Genomic DNA, 16,239 nt, shown 5'->3' on the forward strand with positions numbered 1-16,239 from the left:
AGCAGTAGCAGTAGCCATAGCAGTAGCAGCAGTAGCAGCACCACCACCACCACAACCATCCATTCCAGTAAATTCTGTCTCTAAACCTTCTTTTGTATTTATTTTCTCCCATCCGTCCCTACTATCCTATTTCAATTCATTCCAATCTGTGCACAGAACCCCTCAGTGATACCCATAATCCTATTCTTTTGTTAGAGGTTTTCCAGTTCTTTACATACTGAACCAATTCTAATCTTTTCAGCTTGGCCTTTAAGTTCTCCCCATTATAGCCACAGACCGCTAAAACATCACATCTTTTACCACTGCCATCCAGGTATTTACCCTCCAGACTGAGAGATCATTGCATTTCCTGAGCCCAGAATGCTTTAGCTCTTAGGCTACTATAAATGCTGGTCCCTGGCTGGATCACCTCCCCTGTGTCCATCTGTAAACCCAACTCTTCAAAGCTCACCTCTCACATTGCCTCCTCCATGAGGTCTTTTATAGTCATCTTGACAGAACAGGAGTTTCCCTCTTGAAGCCCTCAGTGTTCTCTCCCTGCCTTACTCCACTTGCTTTTGTTACTGTGATCTCTGTCTACGTCTACTCTCTTAAAAAGGCCACAAATTCTTTGAAAGCAGAAGCTGACATCCTTTGCCAAAACCAAATGTTGCCTTTATATTATACAGACACAATAAACACCAAATTAAAATGCACATATCTTCCTATAAGGGGCCAATTTTCTAGAGCTTATTGCATTATGAAACTGCACTATAAATAATATGTATGGGTGGCTGTCATTGTAGTGCAATGGGTTAAACCACCACTTGCAATGCCAGCATCCCACATCAGAATGCCAGTTCAAGTCTTATATGCTCCACTTTTGATCCAGCTTCTTGCTAATACAGCTGAGAAAGCAGTGCAAGATGATATATGTGCTTGAGCTCCTGTAATCCATGTGTGAGACCCTGATGGAGTCCTGGGCTCTTGGTTTTGACGTGGCCCAGCCCTGGCTATTGCAGCCATTTGGCGAGTGAACCAGTAGAAAGAAGACAATCCACCATCCTCCACCATCTCTCCCTCTCTCCCTGTTTTTCTGCCTTTCAGAAAAACAAACATTTAAATAAAGAAAAGAATGTTAGGGGCAGGCATTTGGCCTAGCAGTTAAGATCCAGTTGAGACCCCGAGTTCCGCAGCAGAATGCATGGATTTAATTCTTAGACCCAACTCCTGACTCCAGCTTTCTACTAATTCACACCCTGGAAAGCAGCAGTCAGTGACAGCTCACGTGACTGGGTTCCTGCTACTCTTGTGGAGACCTAGATCGACTTCACAGTCCTGGTGGTGGCAAGCATTTGAAGAGCAGATGGGATCTAGTTCTTTCTGTCTCTAACTCTTTCAAATAAATGAAATTTAAACATTTAAGGAATGTTAAAAAGACATAAAATAACCTGAAAGTAAAAGAGGCAGACCAAATATTTTGGTTTACAGTTGAGGTCAACATGGTTGCATCTAACCATTAAAAGCAAGTGTTGGAATTTGGGCAGTACAGATAGGGGCAAAGATCCCTTCACTTTCATAACCCATATGGACAATTCTACTAAATGACTCCTACAGAGCTGGATCTTTAATGGGAAGGTGGCTGAGATGAATAACTTGATCCTGCTTTGATCTAGATCTGTATGAATTCTTAGTACCTACTCTACAAAACACTCTTTACTGCCACAGGAACTACATTAATTCTGGACAAGTAATCAGTTGGATAGGAAGTCAAAAAGACTCTAAAACTCCGGAGAAGAAAATGGAGTTCAACAAAGCTGGTTTTAATCAGATAGGAAGGTGCAGCAAAGAAAACACAGAAACAAGAGTAGATTAGGAACCTGGCTGGCTGGGAGCCAGAGGCACAAACCAGATAACTCAGGTCTGCAGTCCAGTAAGGACAGGGGGAAATCCCAGGAGAATAGAAATCACTGATGTTTTAGCAATACGGTATAGCAGGGTGTAGAAAACAAAACAGGTAAGGTTGGCATGGAGGGAAACAGTAAGTAGACCACAGGGGGATACAATGACCACATCATGTTAATGTACTACGAGATAAATTCTCATACTTAGAAGAATTAACAGGATTGCATTCTAGCTGCAATTCTCTTTATGTTTATTTAACCAGTTGAGTTGGTTTTGTTACCTGGCTCTCCAAAGTGAGAGACTGTAATATTAATGTGAATGCAAGTAAATTAGTATTATAACAAAATACTGCTAGACAAGGTACATTTTTGAAGAAGCTATTTACTTATTTTACACAATATCCAGCACATTATTTTGGTACAACTATTTTGGTAGGGTTGAAATTCACTATAAATGTAGAGTAACTTGTAGTAAGAAGAAGAATAGCTCAAGTTGCTATAGCAATTATTTTTATCCTGGAATTTCAGTCACCTTTTATACCTATTCAGCTATTCCTGGTTTTATTAACCCATTTATTTATCTGTGCATCCATTCATTCAAACAATATAGTCCAAGAATCTATTTGGAGGCACATGTGCATTTAGCTCTGGGTAGGATGACTATACTAATAAAGTCTCTCTTTTATTGAGAAGAGGTACAGAGAGCTGCCAAGGCCGAGCTCATACAGCAAGTGTCTTGCTGCTATAGGATCAGAATTAAGTATTCTACTAGACTCTACTCTTGATCCTTGGTTGGCCTGATTCTCCCCAAGATTTCATTTGCCAGCCACCGATCACCTGCAGAGTCTGTCATATTCATGGATAAGAAATAAAGGAAAGTGTCCTCTTTTCATTGTATTGATGCATGATCGTGCCACCTTGGGTCTGAAAGGCATGGAGAACAGGGGACTCACTGTTCACGAAGACGGCAAACCTCAGGAAGGACAGGTAGCGCTCCCCTTCAATAGGGTTCCAGCCAACATCAGGGTATCCTTTGGCCAGTAGCATGGGACAGCTCTGTAGGCCACAGCCTGCCAAGTAGGTCACCACCTGCCAAGAAGAGTAAAAATGTGTCCACTCACACATTATGATGGCCACTATGAAAAAAGTCCCAGGACATAACAAGCACTGGCAAGGGTACAGAGAAGTTGAAGCCTTTGTGTGTTGTTGATAGCAACATAAAACGATTTGGCTGCCAGAGAAGATAGTATGGTAGGCCCTCAAAAAATTAAAAATAAAACTACCATATGAGCTGGAAATTCCAGTTCTGTATATACAACCCAAATAGTTAAAAAGCAGAATCTCAAAGAGATATTTGCAAATTTCATATTCAGAGAAGGTTTGTTAACAACTAGCAACATGTTTCTTGATGGATGAATGGATTAACAAAATGGGCACGTACATATGGTGGGATATTATTCAGTCTTAAAAAGGAAGGGAATTCTGACACATGCTACATGGGAAAAACTTGAAAACATATGCTAAGTGGAATAAACCAGTCACAAAAGGACAAATACTGCATGATTCCACCTCTATGAGGTAGGTAACACAGTCAAAACCATAAACGCAGCAAGTAGAATGGTGGTTATGAGGGACTACAACATAGGGAGAAATGGGGAGTTATTGTTAAGTAGTATAGACCTTCAGGGTTACAAGATGAAAAGAGTTATGAAAATGGATGATGGTGATGGTTGCACAACATTTATGAAAGTAATAACACTTGGAGCTGGCACTGTGGTGCAGTGGGTTAACGCCCTGGCCTGAAGCGCCGGCATCCCATATGGCCACTAGTTCTAGTCCTGGCTGCTCCTCTTACAATCCAGCTCTCTGCTATGGCCTGGGAAAGCAGCAAGAAGATGGCCCAAGTCCTTGGGCCCCTGCACCTGCATGGGAGACCCAGGAGAAGCTCCTGGCTCCTGGCTTTGGATTGGCGCAGCTCCGGCTGTTGTGGCCAATTGAGGAGTGAACCATTGGATGGAAAACCTCTCTCTCTCTCTGGCTCTTCTCTCTGTATAACTCTGACTTTCAAACAGATAAATAAATAAATATTTTAAAAAAGAAAAGAAAGTAATACCATTGAACTGTATACTTAAAAAGATGGTAAATTTTATGTGTATGTTATCGTAATAAAAACTGGAAAACAATTTAAAATAAGCCATGCACATGTATTAAAATCAAAACTAAGTATCCAAGTGTTTTGAGATTATAAGGCCTGTGAAATTCTGGGAACTGAAGGGCTTCTGTTTTCCTAGAAACTATACAGAACCCAAGACTTTAAATACATAAATATTTCAGAAGATTTGTGACTAGAACCTTGAAACCTTTTGTGTTTCCAAGTAATCAATAAAATTGATTATATTGTCATATAGTAATACACCTGCCAGCAGGCTTTTCTGGTTCTGGCCAAACGGAGCTTCCACTTACAAATGAACCTGTAGGGTAGGCATTTGGGGCAGGGACTAGGAGGCTGCAGGGGAAGCTCGCATTCCATGTTGTAGTGCCTCGGCTCAAGTCCTGGCTCCTGCTCCCAATTCTACCTTCCTGCTAACATGATGGCCCAAGTAGCTGGGTCCCGCCTATGCACTTGAAAGACCCAGATGGAGTTCTGAGCTCCTGCAGGCATCTGAGAAGCAAATAAGTAGATGAGAGGTCTATGTCTCTTTCATGTAAATGAAATGAATAAATAAAAGTCTTAATAAAGGAGCCTAACTAGAGTCCACCTGGAGAGAGATTGTGGTAGGGAGAGAAGAAACCATTAGGGACATGTTCTTTTTGGTCATGGCATTGCAAGGCCAAAATGGCTAGTTACTCACTGAGTGGTGGGCTCTGAGTAATCAGGATACCTTACTTAAGCTGGGATTGACACCAGTTGTTCAGAGCCAAAAGCCCAGAGAGTGAAGTGGCAATGGCCCATTGAGAACTGGGATCAGCAATGCTCTCTCTGCTGCCAGGTTATAAGACATTTATTACAATAGCTCAGTCTGGAATACTCTTTAAAAAATATTTGATTTGTTTGAAAGACAGTGATAGGGAGAGGGATGGAGAGATTGAGATCTTCCATTTGCTGATTCACTCCCCAAATGCCCTCAAAAACAGGCTGGACCAAGCCAAAGCCAGGATCCAGGTGTTCTACGTGGGTCTCCCATGTTTGTGACAGGAACCAAACTACATTGGCTATCATGTACTGTCTCCCAAGTACATCAATAGGAAGCTGGCTTGAAAATAGAGGCAAGTCTTGATCTCAGGCATTTTGATATGGGATGCAGGTATCCCAAGTGGTGTCTTAACCTACAGTGCCAATGCCCACCCATGAGCCTGAGATCTCAGAGATTTTAGATTGTGTTTACTCTTCAGCAGGTATCAGGTAAAATGCCTGGCAAATAAACCTTTGATTAAAACATGGTTGTCATTCTCTTTGCCTTAGATATTTTACCTGCATGAGGGGAAGAGGAGACTTGATTGTGCTGCAGAATCCTCTAAGTCAGATCTGGTGTCTTTCTCATTTTTTAATCCCCAGAGCCTAGCACGTGGTAGGTGCTCAATAAATATTAAATGAATCCTGTGTTTGCTGATGCCTAATACTCAAAGTTATTTTGCAAGAAGAATAAATCTAAAGCAAAACTCAGTAAGAATCTATCATCATATTTTCTTCCATCTGAAACCAGTAAGGATATTATTCTGGTTGGAGCTCACATTTGATTTTGTCTTAAAAATTTCAGGGAAATATCAACAGGGGCCAGAATTAGGCAAAGTTTTCAGAGCTACACATCTGGACATTTTATGCGCCACTAAAATATGCATGTGTGTCTGTTGGGGTTATTGCTCAATTCAAATACATCCAATTTCTGTTGCTATAAATAGAAGGGAGGAGCTCCAGTACTTACCAGTCCTTTGCTTTTCTGTCCTGAAACCTAAACTTGGGTAGTTTTCTGACATTGGTATTAACAGTCTGTGGCACTGTGCTGAGCCGTTTCGACCACTTACAAAGTGGGGTAGCAAACCTCACCCCCTTTTTCTGATTTCCTGAGCACCCATTCCTATCACCTCCTGGCAGGCTAGCCTCTACCCATCACTTCCAGAGCTGTCTAGGGAAGCTCAGAGTCTTTGTCCAGCAGCATCACTTCTAATGATGAACTGAAGCTGAGAACTGAGTTCACCAGTTTCTCCGAGGAGAACCAGGTATTGGTTATCATCTCATCACCTAAAACACTGACTAATTTAATGCATTTTAAACTTCACTGAGTTCTGTCCCAGTAGAAGCAGAGATCAGGAGCAGACACAGCATTTATGGAACAGCTACCACACAAGGCAGCAGTGGGTAGCATGGTGTTTGGATCTTCATATGTTTCTACAGAGGGCAGGTGGTTGTCCCTTCAACATAGGACTGGGAGGTCTACAGGTGCTACTTCTCAATTTCCCTCTGATCATTTTTTCTTACTCTCCTTGCAGCCAGTAGGTCTATTAAAGTCAACTTTTACTTTCTTTGGAGTGGAATATCTCTTAACAAAAACTTAAAAAGTGGTATTATTGCTTTATTGTACCATGTTGTTTGATAAATATCATGTTTGACATGCTCAGTAAATAGATTCTTTCTCTGATTTCTACTGTTAAACAACTGGTTTATTAGGGACTCAATGAGGTCCAAAAGCAATGTTTATTGAACCTGACAAAATAAAAATGTTTTTTACTTATTTTTGTCCTCTCAAAATTATCATCATTTAAAAGCATCTCTTTGATATTGAAAAAGACCTGAAGTACAAAATAAAACAATCAACTCAGAGACAAACTCCTCTGTTCCGGACTGAATTGTGTCCCCGGAAATTTCCTGTGTTTAAGCCCTAACCTTCTAGTGCCTCCGAATGCTACCATACTTACAGATGAGGCCTTTAAAGAGGTGTTCAAGTTAAACTTAGGCGGTTAAGGTGGTGTCCTCCTAAGAGGAGGACATTTGGACACATGAAGTACACTTGCCCAGAGAAGAAGGACCTCGTGAGGACACAGAGAAGGTGGCCATCTGCCAGTCAAGAAGGGGGCCTCAGAAGAAGCCAAACCTTGATCTTGGGCTTAACCTCTGGAATTGGGGAAAAAAAGTTTCTATTGTTGTAGTCACCCCATCTGGAGAGCTTTGTTATGGCAGCCCCAGCAAATAAACATACCCCCCAACTACAATATAAGCTCCTCCCACTAGAGTAAGCTGTGTTAACACGTGCATTTTGTTCCTCTGGTTCATGGTGGGCCCTGGGTAATTACTAACTCAAGAACTTCAGTAAATTAACAGGGGGTAATTATCTTCTCATCTTGGCCAGGACCCTGGCCAAGGCCTGAACCAGCAAAACCCTCGTGAGTGGCAATGCTATCTTCATTAACTGAGTGGCAACCTCAGCTAGATGAAGACCGTCGCTGTGTAATCACCCAGTCGAGAGATGCACATTCTTCCTCCTCTCGTTCTTCCAGCTGTCTCCTGTGAGTCTCCCCACATTCAATATTTAGAAGGAAAATGTTTGACAGAATTTCAAAAACTTCATGGAAAATGGAATTAAGTTTATTCAGGTGCCCCCCAATTGAAATTCATGCAGTTTTTCCTAATACACATTTTCCCATGGACTTTTTGAAGATTGCTTGTATGTGTGGATTTTTTTTTTTTTGCATCAAAAAAAGTTTTTCTTTTAATTCCACTTTCCAGGAACTTTTTGGAATATCCTAATGCATGTGTATGCATACACACACATAATTTTTCCTCTCATGTCTTCCGACATCACATTTCTGGGATTTCCTCATGCCTCTTTTTCCAGCTACTGTTCTTCTTGATTTTTTTTATTAAACTTTTATTTAATGAATATAAATTTCCAAAGTATAGCTTATGGGTTGCAATGGCTTCCCCCTCCCAAAACTTTCCTCCCACCCAGCTGTGTAAACACTTCCTGATTTTTTCACGGGTGCTTTCTCTTCTGTGACTTCAGTAAGTGCTACTAGTTCTCAGGGCTCTGGCCCGGCCAAGCTTCCCTTCTTGGTCTCGGCTGCCCCGGAGTGATCTCATCTGTTCTTAGGGCTTCACCCACCTGCTGGGTGCTGTTTGCAGCTCAGAATGCTCTAGGATTACGCATCAGCTCTTCACGCTGCCATCTGGGAGCCTCAGAGCACCTCAAACTCCATACAACCAAAAGCAAGTTCATCACCTGCCTCCTGGAACTTGCTCTACCTCTAACTTCCCATAGAGGAGAAACTGATACAAATCTGACCAATGACTTATTATGTAGGTCCCTTGTTAAGCACTTTTCACATCCACTATGCCAGTATCAGCAGCAACCAGCATTACCTTGTGCTTGGATTACTGCAGAAATCTCTTAACTGTTCTTGCCTCAACTGTGTTGTGTCTCCCAATAAATTCTTACTGAAACCAGGGTGTGTGTTCTAAAACACAAATCATGCTCTGCTGCTCCCCTGCCTGAAGTCCTCCAGTGGTTCCCACAGCTCTTGGCTCTCCAAGGATGCCCTTTGTTATACCAGGTACCAGCATGGCCTCAGGAGCCAAACTCTTGGTTCCTGGATCTGCTACTCACTAACCTCATGACACTGAGGACAGTACCTGATCTCTCCATGCCTCTATTTCACCTGCTATAACTGGCAGACAATAAAAAAGAAGCTTGATTTTAGGGAAGCAGTCCAAGTCCCGACACACAGTGATTCTGAACATCTTTTCTTACTAGTATTTTGGTATAAACTCCATTCCTTACTGCCCCTGCCTCCCTTCCCACCATTGTCCCAGGAAGGCTGTTCTGTAATCACACTCAACACTGGTTTCCCAGCACACAACGGCTCTCCTCTGTAAGTCCTGGCATACTTCCCCACAATGCAGGCTGTTAGCTTCTACCTGTTCTCTGGTCATCACTTCTGTAAGTGCCTTTCCTAATCCCCTTCTCAATTTTCCATCATGTATTTCCCTCATATGTAAACTTGTGAGTCAGATGATAGGAGTTTATTAGGAACTACAGGTATTGGGTGATCTTTGTAGACCACTGAGGCTGCGTCTTCACATACAAAGTACATGAGTGTCCACATATTCCTGTCTACCAATGGGCTGACCCTGCCACAGGAGGTCCCCTGCTCCTAATTATTGTGTGCTGCATGTGACTAGTCTCCCACATGCCCACCACAAGCCCACCAAGATGAAGATGCTCTGTGGAAATTCAGACTTTGCTGTGCTTTTCCTTGGCTTGGCTCACTGGAGAAAGGAGAAGCACTGCTTCCACAAGGGCCAGTTACCTTCTCAAGGTCCGGTTCCTCCAAGCCTAATGCTAACTCGTTGTTGTCCATCACGGAGGAGGCTGCCACATCCAATGGGGTGGACCCTCTCATCGACGGGGAGGCTGAGGAAGGAGCAGAGGAGAAAAGAGGGAGACAGGGATAGAGGCCACCCATCGCTGGGCTGAGATTGCAGTGCAGAGAAGTGGACAGTAGAGGGCAGCAAACACATTGAAACCTGGTTCACATCTGGCTGAACCAGTTGCCTAATTTCAGTATCACTTTCTCCTCACACTCATCACCAGCTGTGAATATGGACTACTAGAAAACCAGCACACAGGACTGTGTATTTTCAAGTGTTTTCCTAATATAAATCTTCGTGGGGGCGGGGTCCCCATTTGATGATCATGCAAAAGATCATAGCTGTCTCTTGACTGGCTGAGCCCAAATGACTTGGAAACTCCAAGGGCCACTACTGAGAGCTTAAAAATAGCCTCAAAAAGCATTAGCTCCTAAAGTCACATTAGGTCACCAATGCTATCTTTGATTTCCCTTACTTTGGCTCTTAGGCTAGAATTAAGAAAATCTTCTGGTGAAAGTTTGCAAAAAGGTTGGTAGCATCAGTTTGCAGCTGATGACTAAAAGAAACATTAAATAATTCAAGTACATGTGTTTGTGCTTTCCACAAATTCATTTGGTTTACTTCCAGAACAGTGAGTGAAGCATAAGCATCCAGCTGTTTTTCTAGTTGTGACGATACAGTTATGCTGCTTATTCCTAGTTGCTCCTGATCCGATTGCCTTGCAGTAAAGGAAGGCACTTGCTGGTTGGCTTATGGGACAAGCACGCCAGCCTGCCAGAAAGGGATTGGATCCATGACCTTGCTCTTATTAGCACTGGTCAGCTGAGTGGCCTGGAAGACTGTGTCTCCAGAATATATGGGCAATCCAAGGCAGCGTTTCATCAACCATAAGCCAATGGTCCCAAAAGAGATGAGGAAAATTGTACCACCAGGCCAGCATAAATATGTCACCAATGCTGGCTGGCACCAACACCTCTACTTAGGAGGGAGAACACAGACATGGTATCATTGTTGCACTTATTTTTAGATTGGGCAGGGTCCCCTTCTGTACTTAAAAATACCACAGCATACGTGTGGTTTCTCTCCTTTTCTCTTTGAAGTGGTCAGTAGGGGCAGCAGAAGCCCCAAGTCCCAATGGAGAAGTTACAACATGGCATACGTACCTAGGCCAACACTGCTGTTCTCCAGCAGGTAACTCAGATGCTCAAACATGGCCTTCTGATTTTGTCGGCTAATGCGACAGAAATAGCACAGGAAGCGGCAGCAGCTCGCAACCATCTTTGGAAAAGCAATCTGTAGGGAGAGGCAGGAATCATCAGAGAAAGGAATCTATCATGAGGCCTCTCTGAAAAGTCTGACAGCAGGGTCTTAGGTTGGGCAGGTCATTGAGAGTTGTGAGCAGTTTGGAAAACGAATGTTCTCCTTACTGCCATCTTTCCCTCAGACATACTCACAGAGGGGGACAGAGTGGAGGGCATCCAACAAGGCTTCCCAAAATATTGACAGCTAATTAGAGTTCCTTCCTCCAAAGGAAGACAGACATCAAACAAGAATCCTAGTTATCACTGGGAGTCACACGAAATTGCACAACCCTGCATCTGACTAAGGTTGTTTCCACTGAAGGGGTGGACAGACCCTGGTGGGGAATACTAGAGAGGGAGATGGGTGATCACGAATAAGGCACCGGTATACCAGATCCTGAGTGCCCTGGGTCAAGGCTGGCCCATACAGTTATGGAAACCCAAAGAGCATCATCCCTGTGAATTCTACTCCAGCGACTCCTGTCCTTGATGACTACTCTCCGTAGGGATTCTCTAGTAACTTCCATCTGATTTAGACAACTTAGCATGGAGATGCCACCTTACATTAATGTTGATTATGCTTGGCTTCTTTGCTTATGCACTAACTGGCATCACCAGGCTGGGCTACAGCTTATTTTGATTCTACAATACCCAATACAAGATGTCAGTGTTGACTTTGTTCAGGATCCAAGGAAAACTTTAGTTTTCTTGTTTAGCATCATGGAAGATGTTCTAAGTTCTGAAACGCTCAGTCACCTACATACGGAGGCATTCAGATGTTTACTTGGGGGCTGTTCTGGAAGGATTTCAACTTCCCAAGAAATCAGGTGGAAGGCAGTGAGAAGGAATGTGAGCTTGACTTTCGTTCTGCCGTCACACTCCACCCACCGATTCCATGAAAAATGCACCAGAAACCATCCATTCCTAGGACTCCGGCACTCTGGAGTGCTCACCCTGTGTTCAAAGATGGCATCTGAAGCCATACCACTTCTCCTGGGTCAGAAGCCATCTAACTCTATGGAGGACTTCTGCAAAGCTAACTAAATGCCCAGTTGTCTCTGATCCCTTCCCCTTTCTTGTTGGACACAGGAGCTCCCACTGACAGCAGACTCCTTGCTGGGAAGCTGGCAGGGAAACTCTGGATCCCAGCTGACAGAGGAAACAGGAGCTCCAACAGTGCATGGCCAGATCCATTATTCAGATCTTATCCTGCTTCAGAGCCACCTTCTGCTGACTCAGCACAAAGCACACCAGGTTCCCAGGAGCGATTCCACCTCAGGAGCGAACTTAACAGCCGGATGGTCCAATGGGATGAATGCAGAAGTCCCCGTGGTTTAAAGCCAGGCTCCATCCAGCAGCTTCATTCTCTTGGCTCCTTCCCAGCATTGCACTTGCCTTTCCCTCTCCCCAGGATGAGGAACTGGCTGACAGACACAGCCACGTGGCTCTGAACAAGTCCCCTCACATGCCCCGGCCCGAGTACTTAAGTATTACCTGAGACTTCTCGGTACCCAACACATTCACCATCACCTCCATCACTGTCTCATGCATGCCAAGGACTCTCATGAGGTTGGGATGCTGGTAAAACACCTTATTGTTCATTATGTCCCTAGGATAAAGGTTAGAGAGGGACTTCAGTGTTTGCTTAGTTCTAGGCTATGAAAATTCAGGGTTGAGAACACACAAACACACTGGGGGGAAGTAATGTCAAAGTGACAGGCTGAAAAGATAATGAGAAGGCACTAGGTCAGTTGGAATATAAGCGGAGTGCCTTTTTAGCTGATAGAAATAAAGGCACACAAAATATTTCTAAGTTCTTGCTTCTTCTCTTTGAAATATTTCTTTCTAATCACATATAAAGTGATCTCTTGGTTATTTTGTTACAGGTTTTGAAACAGACTGCTTATATACTCAGCATTTTTGTGTTTTTTATTTTGTCTTTATGTCTACGTCTTTTTATACATCAGTTTTCTTAATGAGAGGGCTATACCCTTTTCCTAAGAAAGTTTTATATTAGCTACCAATTAAGTTTTTAGACACCAGTCTTTACACACCGATGGCACTAGGGGCTGACGTCATGGTGCAGTGGGTTAAACTGCTGCTTGCAATGCTGATATCTCATGGAGGAGTGCCAGCTTGAGTCCTAGACGCTCTGCTTCTGATCTAGCTCCCTGCTAATTTGCTTGGGAAAGAAGGAGAATATAGACCAAGTATTTTTGTCCTTGCCATCCACCTGGGAGACCCAGATGGATGTCCTTGTCCTTGATTTTGACCTGGCCCTGCCCTGGCTGTTGTGGCCATTTGGGCCACAACAAATGGAAGATCTGTCAGGCTGCTGTTCAGACAAATAAATCTTTAAAAATTCAATGACACTAACATGTAAGAACAACTATGTCTTTAAGTCACTCAATATAAATTCATATAATAAAACTGCAGGAAAATAAAAATGCAAACAGCCTGTCAGTTGGGATATGCACCCTCACTAGGTAGCTGCTTTCTGCTGTTCCTGTCTATTTTCTCTCCCCCAAAGGTTACAGGACACTCAATTCAAGAAACAATTTGCACAGCTACTAAGTCTACTGCAGAGGCTGTGGAGAGAGAATTCAGGAGCTTTCTCTCTTCCCATGTAAGTTTCTTCATGATTATTATAAGAGTCCTCTTTGGAAACAAATTTGAGGAATGAAAACTGCTCCTGCACCTCCCTGCCCAAGGATCCTCAAAGTCCTTTCCCTGGACCAAAAGTGAAGCTCCTTTTGTTTGCTGGTAGGATGGAATGTCAAGTAGGAGGAAGATTGTAGTTCTAATTCTTAAGAAAAGGGATTCATTATTTACTTTTATGTGTTTAAACAACAGAAAGAGAGAGAGAGATGAGAGAGAGAGAGAGAGATGAGAGAATGAGAATATCTTCCATATCTTGGTTCATTATCAAAATGCCCACAACAATTGGTTCTGGGTCAACCTGAAGCCAGGAGCTGGAAATTCAACATGGCTCTCCCGGGTGGGTGGCAAGCATCCTACTTCAGCTATTACCTCCTGCATCCCAGGGTATTAGTAGGAAGCTCGAATTGGGAGTGGAGCTGGGACTTGAACACGGGCACTCTGAAATGGGATGCAGACATCCCAAGTAGTGGTTTAAATGCTACATGAAATGCTTGCTCCCAGTTTGGTTTTAATCAAGAGAAACTGTGGGCTGGTCAATGAACCTTTTCAGACTTCGTTTTTTTTTTTTTTTTTTTTTCCACCTGCAAAATGGAAATTCTGTGTTACATAATTAAGGGAAATCTTTTTAACAGCTAAAAGGCTATGAGTTTTTGTGAATACACGGTTTCTAAGTCCTAAGAAGAGGATGGGATCAGGTAGTAGTTTTTCATAGGGAAGTCTTATAAAGTTTCTGGTAAAAAGATCAAATGCTTAACTGTTCGTGTCTTAGGCTGAACACATTGCCTGTTCCTCTGCATTTTTTATGGCTTCCCTGGGGCTATTTTCATAAGATTCAAACTAAATAATTGCTTTTTTCTGAGACTACTCCACACTTCTTTTGGTAACAAGTAGCAAGCAGCCTGGTCTTTGAGGTTACCAAGGTAACTCATTTGGCAAGGAGGCAATCCCACCAAGAATGCAATCAGGATCCCACAAGAAGAGCTTCAAGTCTTCCCACTGAAACTCTAGAGAGAATGGCACACAACCGTTAGGGACCTACCCCAGCCCATTGATCATGAGCAGCTCCTCCTCCCTGCCCATCCTGACGCTCAGGAGGGAGCGGATCTGGCCCAGAGCAGCAAGCAGGTTGATGGTGTCGCTCACAGAGGCATGGCTGATGGTGTAGGTCTTGCGCAGGGCCTGCAGCAGCTCCCCGATGCTGTCGTACTGCCGCCGGAGGAGGTTAAACATCATCCGGACCAGCTCTGCATCCTGGATCTGGTCCTCCTGGGCCCAGCGGATCATTGTCTGTGAGATGAGTTCCTTCAGTGTTGCTGGAAAAGCAACAGGAGGGACCAGTACTGTACTGTCCTGGCTCAGGACAGCTGATGCCTCAGCCACTTCATTCAACTTTAAGACACATCATCAGTTGGTTAAAAAAATTCTCATGTTAAGGGTAGGACATGATACACACAGAAGAATATATTATCAAGAACAAATATGAGGGTACTTCGAAAACTTTGTAGAAGTGCCAATTATGTGAAAAACTGCATGGATTTAAAAATCTTTGCACCAACAAATCTTATCTTTTGGCTCCATTTTCTGTGAACCTTTTGAAAGTACCCTTATATGCCAGACACATGACAAGAAAAGGCTTTCTCAATTATGAATTGAGAGTGGTAAATATTCTATTTTAATTAAACAATGTTTGAATCAACGTTGGAAGTGGAACAATAAATAAGAGTCTGCATTTGTCTGCTGGAAACTCACAAGTCAGTTCTTTACACCTTTATTTGATAATAAATCACTTTTATCTTTGTGCTATGCAGTAAGTATTTCAGTGGCAGGACATGTTAAGTGCCATGGGACACAGAGGCAACACTTGATTCTGGGTTGGTAAAGGGAGGCATTGCCAATGCTCTAGAGGAAAACACTGTTAAGCCCCGATCTTTCTACTTAAGTTCTGTTTCCAAGTATTTTAAACTACCTGCCATGAGCTGAACATGCCAAGCCATTGATTCAAGAATAGCCCAACGCTGACTCAAAAAGATAAAAATATATTAGGAGTTGGAGAGAAATGGACTGAAGTATAAAAGATTTGCAATTGGACATCTGACCATCACTCATGGATCTGACTTCTTTGCCTTGAATTTTTGGCAAGAGTCAGCTGATGGTGCATTACTGACCACTTTTATAAGCAACCAGACAAAGAAACCACAATGACCTTGAAATCAGAATTGATCAAGGCTCATGCTGGACATATAGAAATCCCACTGGCTATACAATAAAGACCACGGAACCAGTCATGGGGTCATCAGAGGTTGGACTAAGTGACGCCCACACTCACCCCCTGCAGTTGCTGATTGACATTGGTGTGGGAAGATGATCCAAGGGAAGAGGCAGATCTGAGCAGGAGGACAAAGTGGACAGGGACACTGCTGGGATGGCTGGGAAGGCAGGGCACAATCCACACACACACCCCACCCCGCCCAAGCCCTTGCCACATACACTTCTAGAAAATGGCATGACAGAGGTGAGAAATGATGCTCCTAAACTTTGATTGCATCCAAGTCTGGTGTTGCCTATCATATTCCTGCAAGGTACGGATAGCACTAAGAGCCTTACATCAGACCAGTAGAAAAAAGCAGAACTAAAGGGATGACAAAGACAAGACAACTGAGGTCAACCAGTGAAAGAGCTGCAGATGAACGAAGATTGGTTTGGTAGCCCTGAGAGTGGAGTTTCCTATCCCATATCACAGTGCATGGCTATTGTCTGTGCCACACACATTCTTGGCTCATCCTAAGGATACTGAAATAGAACCCAGTCACGAAAACTGTAAAAGAGATTTAGATGTAAAGGATTAATTTACCTTACTGCTGTGTCTACCAACCCCGTGGGTGTTCTAGAGTCAGACAGGAGACACAGCTGAAAAACTTGGAAAGGATACTGAAGTCACAGAGAATATATGGGGGCAAACTGTTGAAATCGTTACCTAATATATACTAAACTGATCTTTTGTATATAAAGAGAATCGAAAATGAATCATGAT

The 16,239-nt window shown here is 43.2% G+C and overlaps 1 protein-coding gene across 1 annotated transcript in view; it reads right to left on the minus strand.

Annotated features, from left to right (window-relative positions):
• RYR3 (ryanodine receptor 3) overlaps positions 1-16,239 on the minus strand; it is a 580,573-nt gene that overhangs the window by 160,552 nt on the left and 403,782 nt on the right. The window contains exons 39-43 of the mRNA XM_062206624.1: positions 14,248-14,521; positions 12,042-12,156; positions 10,410-10,539; positions 9,186-9,289; positions 2,837-2,972 (exon numbers count right to left, since the gene is read on the minus strand). Coding sequence (XP_062062608.1) covers positions 2,837-2,972; positions 9,186-9,289; positions 10,410-10,539; positions 12,042-12,156; positions 14,248-14,521 — 759 coding nt within the window. The remainder of the gene's footprint in view (positions 1-2,836; positions 2,973-9,185; positions 9,290-10,409; positions 10,540-12,041; positions 12,157-14,247; positions 14,522-16,239) is intronic.

This window comes from Lepus europaeus, chromosome 11, assembly GCF_033115175.1.
Source record: "Lepus europaeus isolate LE1 chromosome 11, mLepTim1.pri, whole genome shotgun sequence".
NCBI classification, from domain to species: Eukaryota; Metazoa; Chordata; class Mammalia; order Lagomorpha; family Leporidae; genus Lepus; species Lepus europaeus.